This window comes from Clytia hemisphaerica, unplaced genomic scaffold (genome assembly GCF_902728285.1).
Source record: "Clytia hemisphaerica strain Z4C2 unplaced genomic scaffold, Clytia hemisphaerica genome assembly, whole genome shotgun sequence".
Classification (NCBI taxonomy): Eukaryota; Metazoa; Cnidaria; class Hydrozoa; order Leptothecata; family Clytiidae; genus Clytia; species Clytia hemisphaerica.
Window position 1 is genome coordinate 1,410,462 of NW_027103770.1, and position 11,284 is coordinate 1,421,745.

Here is an 11,284-nt window from a genome sequence, read left to right on the forward strand (position 1 = left end):
TATCAATCGAGTACGCATGCGCGATCGATATTGCAAAGTTGAGTGTGAGAAAATCGAAAATCTGTTCTACAAGATCTCAAAACCACTTGTTCTTGGCCTGTTGGCTTATTTCCTTGGCTTGGTTTTGTTACTTGGGCCGAAAATCCATGTTCATATCTTCTACATGTATTGACAAGGTAACCATTCACACAATTAGATCAGATTTTTCTGCATAGTAGGTTTTGTTTTAATCATTTTTACATTTTTCTTAAAATTTCCATCATGGCAGTTTTTCATTGTGATTTCTGGCAGGCTTGCCTCTTGTGGACCCTCTTCATTTCCATTTGGATTAGAACCTACATGACTATCAAGGATCAGCTAGTACGAAACGCAGGTTAAGGTTACAGGTTTCAGGGCCAGGGTTCAGGTTTCAGGGCCAGGGTAGGGTGCGCACTCGTCGGGATTTTTTGCGTGGAAAAAGTCGAAAATCAAAATTAGAACATTCCATCCATCATAACTTATCCTTAACAACTCCAAACTTGTTCATTCTTTTTTTTTTAATACTCAGAATTTATCAGAGAAAACAAAGAAAAAAACCCCATCCCATTACCTACCTTCAATAAAAAGATATACAATTTATTAGACATCAAGGTGGAAAAATGGCGACTCGGAATTTGTGGCACCACCGTCGACCTTGACCACCATTTTTCAAATGGCTATCGCTAATGAGCTGGATTTGTTATGGACTCACAGTTTTTTTTATAAAACGCGGGAAAGATCGTACTTTAGTTTGTCACGTGGTAGCCTTTTCGATAATCTACGGGCCATCTTTAAATCGAGAAAAAAGAAGAAATTTCGATTTTTCGGCACTTTCCTGAAATTTTTATCAGGGCTACCATATATGGTTGGAAAGCTAAGGGTTTCAGCTTTTCATTGATAAAATTTGTTTTTAGCTATCATTTCCAGCTCATTAGCGATAGGCTAAAGTTTAACAGTCATCGGGCCGATTTTCAGACCGCGCCAGCAAAACTCCTCACGCCCTGCCACACGGAAGACTACATTTCATCCGCTATTTTTGGCGCGATTTTGGTGCTTCCGAAAATTATTTCTTGCTGGCGTGGTGTAAGGAGGCGATTCTTTGAAAAGGTGTTTTTTTTGTGGTTTGAAAATGGAATAACTTTGGAACTACTTAACCAATTTTAATAAATGACCCCTCATTTTTCTCACAAAGGTAAGGACTTTCAAATAAAATTAGTTTGGTTTTCAAAATTTGAGGGGAAAATTTTGGCCTGACCACCCTAGCCAGGGTTCAGGTTTCAGGGCCGGGGCTCAGGTTTCAGGACCAGGGTTCAGGGTTCAGAGCTCAGGTTAAAATTATCTACAAAACAGACTTGCCTTTTTCAAATTACTGACCTCTTTACTTCTCTTTTCTCTTTACACTCTTTGTGTGGGGGGAGGGGGATCAAACAAAAAAGCGAGGGTTGAATGGCATGGAATGCATTCACACCTGACCTTTCACATCTTTATTTGATAAAAATTTACAGTTGGTATTTCATTTGAGTAATAAAAGCTTCGTTGTTAAAAACGCCGATAAAATTTTTCTTTTAAGAACACAAATTCAACAAAAAATTAAGTTAGTTTTAGCAGATTTTACAAAAAAGAGAAAAAAAATTTGTCGTCTTCTATTCCAGCCAATTTCATCTTACCAAATAAGTTTTATAAAAAACTATTTCTTTTTAAAAAATGGGTGGGTGATACTTTCTTGCTTTGAAAGAAAAAATAATTTAATGTTACGGATGATTTCCACTGGTTCTGATCTTACTCTTTCAAAAAACGATAAGCGTTTTGCCATATTTCTTTTTACAGGAGGAATAATATAACTTATTATTTTTTCGTTATTATTCTGTTCAATATAATAGTAATTGTTCTTGGTTAATGCTTTGATTTATAATTCTGCTTGTAATAGAATATTTTAGTTAATTATTGTTTATTCAACGAGTTTTGTAACAAAAAGATAATTTGTACGTCAAATGAATTATGAAATATTTTCAAAGCAACGCTGAAAGTAGTAGTGGTAGTACCTGCTGTCTCATATTTTAAAAAGTATTGCTCACCACCAAACTATTAAAAGTTTAAAAAGAAAACACACAAGTATTATATAGAACATCAAGCAAATGGTCTGCAGAATAAATAAATATGCCTTGGAACATTCTGGTCTGCAATGTACACAATTTTAACATGAACCCTGAAACCTGAACCCTGGCCCTGAACCCTGAACCCTGGCCTTGAAACCTGAACCCTGGCCCTGAAACCTGTGACCTGGGCCTGTGTTTCGTACTAGCCGATCAAGGATGTAGATCAGAACATTTTGCTGAAAGGTTCAGAAAATGAGCTTTGAGCACATCTTGCAATAGACCTTTCCCCTTTCCTCTCCATCATCCTGCCATATTCAGTCAGGACCTCTTTGGTCTTTTTTAACATTAGTTCGGTTAGAATAAAAACATACCTGATCAACACAACCAAACCTTCTGTCTTGCATTTACTCTTTCCTTCCCAACAACTTTTGTTTTTGGTTATGTGGGTTTTTAAAGTCCACTTAAGTATAGTAATGAACCTCTTATACGCTTATCTGAATAAATCTGGTTGAAAACCTTCTGTCAGGTTTCATTCCGTACGTTTATTATCCACGTGGTGAACCGGTCTACGAATTATTTTCTTTAACGGGCGTTGAATCGACAATGACATATTTAATGATGTCATAATCATCAATGCCGTGCATATTTTGTCAATGCCGTGCATATTTTGTCAGCGCCATGCATATTTTGTCAACATCCTTTTCATTGGATAAATACCACTAAAATATACAAGATAAGTAAACATAAATTTATTGCCCGCGAGCATTATCTCAGAATTGAAGCGGGCAAAGATTACTGCGCAGATTGATAGCGGACAAAGGTTTTTTGAAGATATTTTCAGTTATAATCTAAGGTAGAACAAACTAAACATAGAAAGGGAGTATTTTTCAGTGCTCTATATGATGATCAGTATTTTTTTTGAATTCTATGTTTAGATTTTTCTACCCAGCCCCGTTGCTATGTACGCACGCCCTGTTGCTAAGACCTTTGCTTGAAATCGGAACTGAAACCAAAATAATTTAGCGCACACTGCCGTTTGCGTAATATCAATAAAGTGAAATGAGGTCCTGACTGGCCATATTGAATGGGCTATTCCAAAAAAATATTGTATAGGGGTATTGACGAACTATCCCCTGGAAATTAGGGGTCGACACCCCTGGAAAGTGAAATTTTGTGAAAAAGGGCCTGGAAAATACCTATTGTTGATGTCAGTTTAGGAGGAGAGAACCCCCTGGAAAATATCCCCCTTGGAAAATCTGAAAAATGAACAAAAACCCTTGGAAAATCAAGGCTCAGACCCTCTGGAAGAGTTCGTCAATACCCCTGTATGGTTTAAAAATGGAATAGCCCAATTTTTGTATGCAAATCATCATCATCATTCCCCTTAGAAAGTATCCAAAACATATGCAAAAAGAAAGTATTAATTTAAAACTTACATGCATAATTGGCATTATATTAATGTGTAATCTTGTAGAAGAAAGATTAAATTTGCTTCTCTTGAAAATTAAAAATAATCATATTCGCTCATCTCTTACCGTCAATTGTTCTAACTTGGGACGATTGGTTGAAACATTGAGAATGTTGATATTCTGGCCTGTAGTTTCACTTACTGTTAAATCTCTTTGACAACAAATTTGTTTTGATAACTCCGCCAAGTTTATCAATCAAACTTTCTGTCATAACATGTCACGATAACTTTCACTGATAGTGCACCCTTTTTAGTTTTTTTGTTTTCATTCAAAATGACCGGACAATGATTGGAGAATTAGAGAACGCCTGTGGGATAACCGCCTATTGCCTGATGGGATTTACAAATAACGAGTAAAACAGGGGTTTTGATATTTTCTTGCACAAGAAAGAGAATGTGTGTACTCCGTCTTCGTGGAATTTTTTAATGGCATGAAAACAGAATATGCTATGTCTTTAAGAACAGTTTCTAAAAGGCTTTTATTGTTCTGTAAGTTATTTTCTATTTCTTTTATGCTTATTAGGGCTTCTAATTAAAATAAAAGGTGCTTAGCCAATCTAACGGTCATTTCAGACAAAATGTTCAAAGGGGATGCATCCCTTTAGAACCACCCAATTTACCTCACATGGTCCAGGTTTGCTTGTCAGTAAATTATGCATGCAAACTTAGTTCAAGTGATTTATTTTAGTAAGCTTTTTTGGGACTGGTCAAAATTTTAGATGTTTAGATGATAACTTTTTATTGACTAAACAGATAACAAAGCTTCTTATAAATCAACAAAAATTGTTCTTATTGACTCGCTTTCTTCGTAACTTTCATGAGTGTTTCTAAGATCACTTTTATCGGCTTGTTTACTTCATAACTTTCAAGAGTGTTTCTTAGTAAATATTTATCGATTCGCTTTCTTCTTAACTTTCAAGAGTGTTTTTAAGACCACTTTTATCAACTTGCTTACTTCATAACTTTCAAGAGTGTTTCTAAGATCACTTTTATCGGCCTGCTTACTTCATAACTTTCAAGAGTGTTTAAAAGTTAACTTTATCAACTTGCTTACTTCGTAACTTTCAAGAGTGTTTCTGAGATCACTTTTATCAATTTACTTTCTTTGTTACCTTCAAGGGTGTTTCAAAGTTAACTTTTATTGACTCGCTGTCTTCGTAACTTTCAAGAGTGTTTTTAAGACCACTTTTATCAACTTGCTTAGGCGGTCATCGAAAAATTGTTGTATTCGGGTCACCCGCCCGCATCAAATTTTCCGCTGATTTTCCGGTGCGGAGATGCGGAAAAAAATCTGGGAAAAGCAATTTGTTCTTTTTAAAGCATAGCTTTTTTCTCAATTGCTCTGACGACCATCGAAAAATTGTTTTGCTCGCATTACCACCCGCCCCTGTGTTACTGGTGTGATTAAAAAAAAACCGGGAATGTTTTTGACCGCCCGTCCGCCCGCATGTATTTTAACACCCGTTGCGACGCGAACAGAGCATTTTTTCGATGACCGCCTTACTTCATAACTTTCAAGAGTGTTTCTAAGATCACTTTTATAGGCTTGCTTACTTCATAACACTTTCAAGAGTGTTTCAAAGTTAACTTTTATTGACTCGCTTTCTTCGTAACTTTCAAGAGTGTTTTTAAGACCACTTTTATCAACTTGCTTACTTAATAACTTTCAAGAGTGTTTCTAAGATCACTTTTATCGGCTTGCTTTCTTCGTAACTTTCAGGAGTGTTTCTAAGATCACTTCTATCAGCTTGCTTACTTCATAACTTTCAAGAGTGTTTCAAAGTTAACTTTTATTGACTCGCTTTCTTTGTAACTTTCAAGAGTGTTTCTAAGATCACTTTTATGAATTTGCTTTCTTTGTTACTTTCAAGGGTGTTCCAAAGTTAACTTTTATTGACTTGCTTTCTTAGTAACTTTCAAGAGTGTTTTTAAGACCACTTTTATCAACTTGCTTACTTCCTAACTTTCAAGAGTGTTTCTGAGTTAACTTTTATCAACTCGCTTTCTTCGTAACTTTTAAGAGTGTTTCTAAGTTAACTTTTATCAACTTGCTTTCTTTGTAACTTTCAAGGGTGTTTCTAAGATCACTTTAATCGAATCAATTTCTCCGTTACAGTAACAAACTGTTCCAAGGTAACTTTTAGTTTACCTACTCTCTTTCTCCGTAACTTTCAAGACTGCATAATTTTAGAAAAATATACACTGAATGACCGACAGGATTTTGAGTTTGACCAACAGGATTTCATTTCTGTTGGACATGATGTCCGATAGACTAATTATATTTATTTGTAGCCCTGTACTATTGTGTTTTGATTCAGCAAATTATTGTAATTTTACAGCTAGCCAATAATAAGCAACCCTTAAAAGGCTCACTTTTAAAATATAAGAATGTTTATATTGCCTGTGGCAATTTTTTTAAAGATAATTTTGTATGAATTCTTTATTCACCTTCATTATAAACATTTTAGAATGACATTGTTGACATGATTATAATTTGTTTTGAGGCAGCTCTTATACTTGTTTTATTTATTACAACCTCGAACACTCAGAGACAAGTTTGTACAATGCTTAATCTTGATATTTTACTTTTACCATAGTCATTATAAAAGCACTGATCTGGAAGGCTTTTTTCTCTTTTAATATTAAAAGATGGAGCTTACGTACCAAAATCAATTTATTTTGCAGACTTTTTGATCATGTGATTAGAAAATAGACCAATCCCAAGAGGAGATTTTTGTAACATGATCAAAAAGTATGCGAATTGCAACTTGTCTTTTGTTTGTAAGAAAAGAAAATTGAACAAAAAGCTAAAACAATACATTGCCAGACCGGGGTTTTTTATAATGACTATGCTTTTACAATGGCTTGTACTGATCCTTCTTCTTTTAAACAGACATGGCTAAAAAATCAATTAACTTCAACACAATCACTCTACAAGAGCTTGAAAAGATCCCTGGTATTGGAAAGTTTAAAGCCCAATCACTGGTTGATGAACGAAACCATAGATTGTTTAAGAACATAAATGACTTGATCAAAGTTGAAGGACTCACTTTGTTATTTTTAAACAGACTTCAGAACAAATTTGACTTTATTTTCGATACACAATCACCATGCAAAACAAATGCTCTAAAAAGGAAAACCGAAAATGTAGATACTTCAATTGATGAAAAAGACAATGGGATCACAACACCAGAGAAGAAAGCCAGACCAAAATATAACAATAAATGTGCTTCAACTTCCAGCTCAAAGATTGTCCCAAATGTGGAGAATGCTCTTTGTAATAGAACTATACCTTCATGTGATAGTCCTGGAAAAGCAGTACGTAGTAGGCTTCAATCAGAAACAGCTAAGCCACCTGATGGACTTCCAGATTGGTTGAATAAATTCCATGACTGGTCCAGAGATGAGAGATTGATTGCGTTAAATGACTTGATAGGTTTATGTGATATGTCGGTCGTCAGACACATGATGGCCAAAATTGAGCCACATTTTCAAAGGGATTTTATATCTTTATTACCAAAAGAGCTGGCACTCTATGTTTTATCTTTCTTGGAACCAAAAGATTTATCAAATGCTGCAAGGACTTGCAGATATTGGAGGATCCTTGGAGAAGACAATCTGTAAGCCATCATCTTTTCTCTTTGTTTGTTCTTTGATAGTGAAACTGAATTTTGTTTATGGCAGTGACAGTGTTAGAATATAAATTGTTTTTCTATACTCTAAATTTAAACAAAATGTGTTATTTTTAGGTCAATTGATGCTATTATAAAAAAGCCTAAATTTTCAGAAGGTTGAAACCAATTATTATTCTTTCTTTAGGTTATGGAAGGAGAAATGCCATGAATATCAGTTATTTTATCCTCTAAGTGATCTTTTAGAAGAAGGAAAGGTTGATAAGAAGGCATCACAACCTAATGAGGCACCTTACAAAGAACTTTTTGCTTATTGTCACAAATTGGAGCGGAATTGGAGATCAAACACTTTGAGGCCTGTCATGTATTTAAGAGGTCATGATGATCATGTTGTAACTTGCTTACAGTTCGACGGTGTTCGTATAGTCAGTGCCTCAGATGATAATACGTTAAAAGTGTGGTCTGCTGATACTGGAACTTTGATTCGCACCCTTGTGGGACATACAGGTTTGGATTATTTTTATACAAAAAAGCATGAAATGGTCTTAAAATGTCTTATTGAAACTTCAACCAAGTGGGGTTGCCTATTTGATATGCGTAATTCTGTCACTTTTATTATCCCACAATATATTTGACTGCTTCATGATATGTTTAGGACATTTTTGAATAATGTTCTATAAATATTGAATTACTTCAAATAGGTGGTGTGTGGTCATCACAATTAAGTGGAAATATAGTTGTGAGTGGCTCAACAGACAGGACGCTGAGGGTCTGGAATGCTGATTCAGGAGAATGTATCCATGTTTTACAAGGTCACACATCAACTGTTCGTTGCCTGGCAATGCATGGAGATAACGTAGTAAGCGGATCCAGAGATGGAACTCTACGTGTCTGGGATGTCATGAAAGGAACACATCTTCATGTTTTGATTGGTCATGCAGCTGCTGTCAGATGGTAAAACTGTTCTTAGACCCCACATCCAGGCTTTTGTGGTTTTGGTTACTTTCTCTGATTTTTCATAATATTTATAGCTCAACAACAAACAATTATTTAAGCATAGAATTGTAAAAATTTAAATTGTGCTACACCGCAACTTTTTTCAACGTATTTCCACTCCAGTTGAAGCTCTCTCCTTAAAATCTTGCATCCATTTTTGCTAATGGTGTGTATATTGATTCCATTATACTAGTTTTAGTAAAGAAAACAAGTTTTAAAGTTTATTCCATTATATTGATTTCATATATGATATTTATTTTCAACAGTGTACAATACAATGGTAAATACGTTGTCAGCGGTGCTTATGATTATTTGGTAAAAGTTTGGGATGTTGAAACAGAGACTTGTTTGCATACTCTGACTGGTCATTCAAATCGTGTCTACTCATTACAGTTTGATGGTAAATACATCGTGTCTGGCTCTCTGGATACTTCGATACGTGTTTGGGATGCTCTTAGTGGGCAGTTATTACACACACTCTTAGGTCATCAATCTTTGACTAGTGGAATGGTGTTGAAGAATAATTACTTAGTATCTGGGAATGCAGATTCTACTGTAAAAATCTGGGATATTGTGTCTGGACAATGTTTACATACTTTAACTGGTCCCAATAAACATCAAAGTGCTGTGACTTCTTTACAATTCAATACTAAGTTTGTGGTTACTAGTTCTGACGATGGATCAGTGAAATTATGGGATCTAAAGACAGGAGAATTCCTTAGAGACTTGGTTGAATTAGATTCTGGAGGATCTGGCGGTGTGGTTTGGCGTGTCAAATGCAATGAAAAGAAACTTGTATGTGCAGTTGGTAGCAGGAATGGTACAGAGGAAACTAAACTGTTAGTGTTAGATTTTGATATTCCCTCTATACAATTTACGTGATTTCAAACTATGATTAATGGGTTGTCCTTGGCATTATACTAAGAAATTTGTATCCACTCACATGTAGCTTAGATCTCCAGTCTTCCTATGCGAATATAGGGAGATTGTTTAAAGTTTCTTTTTCATCAGTTATTCAATAAATCCTTATTATATTCGTTTATTCAGAATTTATCAATTTTTTATATGTTAATTTTATATTAATGTTATAGTAGATGTGCATTTGCTCTTCTTTCATACAACAAACAATAATGTGCAATATTTATAATGTCTTTTTAGGGATGCTGTCAATGTATGCTATGTATACATTACAACATCGTTGCTTTGTTCCTTTGAGAAAAGTTTTTGTATCTTTTTGAACTACTAGTGTATTCTGTATTTAAACAGGCATCTTGTCACAGTTTTATGAATTGATCAATTACCAATGCTCAATGAAAGGGTTTCATAGTTTTGAGCTCGACGTTTCATTGTTTTTCATGTTTTATTTATTCGTTTCTCCGTGTTTATTGTTGTTTATTGTTGATGAGTTTTCATGATGTATGTGTGTTGACTCTTTCTCTCTAATTCGATGTACAAGGGGCCTAAGATTTTCTTCGAATTACAGAAAGATTCGAATTACAGAGTAAATCAAACCCATCAAACCACTTCTCAGCCGAGGGGACCAATATTTGAGTTGGAATTAAAGAGAGATTCCATAAAAGGAAGTTCGAATTCAAACCCATCAAACCACTTCTCAGCCGAGGGGACCAATATTTGAGTTCGAATTAGAGAGAGTATGCGTGCTTTTCCCCTTACCTTTGACCTACTCGATAATAGGTTTACTAAAATTCAAACCCATCAAACCACTTCTCCATTCCATAAAAGGAGGTTCGAATTAGAGAGAGTATGCGTGCTTTTCCCCTTACCTTTGACCTACTCGATACTAAAACCAAAATTAGCTTCTCTAAACCTAAAAACGTTTTAATAGAACAACTTTAAGGCTCAAATGTAAAAAAATAGCTGTATATATTCGGTTATAATATCTAAAATGTGGTTTCTTCATCGTCTCTTCTCAACAAAATTCAATATTTTATTTTATCTTAATTCTTATTTATTGCATTTATAAAATTTATGTGTGATTCGTTTTCTTGTGTGCAATGTGCAACGAATTAGACTTTATAGGCCCTCTTATATCAGATACATTTGCTAACAAATTCATTTTGGGATCCCTGCTACTTCGTGCACCTTTTCCCTTTTAATCAATTATTGATTTTCTTGGTGTTTGAATATTTCAGCTTTTTCAAACACGTGTGATTTTGTACACACTTAATAGTCTCTATAAGCCCTTAAACTTACGAGGTTTTGCAAGAGTTTTATTGATTGTTTTTATGTTCACAACTGCATTTCGTCCGTTATATGGACATACACCTTTAAATATAATATTATTTTGATTGTGCATCTAGTTAGAAAAACAAACGTTTAGGCGAGACCAATTTAATTTGTTGCTCTACGGACAGATCGTTAGAAAAATATGGGTCGGTCGGTCTGCAAAATAAGAATAAATTTTTCATTTATCAGGGTTGGTAAGGTACCGAGAAAATTTTCTCCAAAAGGTATATGGATCAAAAATTCACTTTGTTTTTTATCTTCGATGAAGATCATAATAAAATTTTAGTGTATGGAATGCTTTTTATGATTTTTCAATTTCTTGAATTAATTTTCAGCTTTATTCAAGTTTAATTCCTACAAACAACTAGTGTGTAAAATATGTAGTGGAAATTCGATATTATTATTTTTTTGATTTTAGCAAAAAAAGGGTCGGTCGGGCCCGTAGAACAACAAATTACCACAATATATCATATATTATTATAATAATAAAGTTTTTAGTTAAATCTTCAACGGATGGGAATCCTTGTTTAACTGTTGAAAACTTATGTTTGTCCTACTTTTCATTTAACTTAGAACCCCCCTTTAACCTTTATTTCATCCATATAGTACGCACGCAAAAACTTTCGAAATATTTGATACCTCTTTGTACTCAGAGAACAATAGAAATGACGTCATTCAAACAAGAGCTTTTACTAACCTCCCTCTCCCTCCCCCTCTCCCCCCTTCACTGCGTAGGTACTATGTGGGTGGCCCCTGTGCCAATCTACAAAAGCGTTCATATTGAATTAATTGTCTTCAAATCAAAGTTATCGTCTTTTATTTATTTC

At 34.6% G+C, this 11,284-nt stretch overlaps 1 protein-coding gene across 1 annotated transcript; it reads left to right on the plus strand.

The window, feature by feature from the left end:
* Positions 1 to 94: 94 nt before the first annotated feature.
* Positions 95 to 9,168, plus strand: LOC136805906 (F-box/WD repeat-containing protein 7-like). Its single transcript, XM_067062480.1, has 5 exons — positions 95 to 176; positions 6,476 to 7,202; positions 7,402 to 7,721; positions 7,916 to 8,168; positions 8,477 to 9,168. Exons 2-5 carry the CDS (start codon positions 6,478 to 6,480, stop codon positions 9,090 to 9,092), a joined length of 1,914 nt encoding a protein of 637 aa, XP_066918581.1. The 5' UTR covers positions 95 to 176; positions 6,476 to 6,477; the 3' UTR covers positions 9,093 to 9,168.
* Positions 9,169 to 11,284: the final 2,116 nt, after the last annotated feature.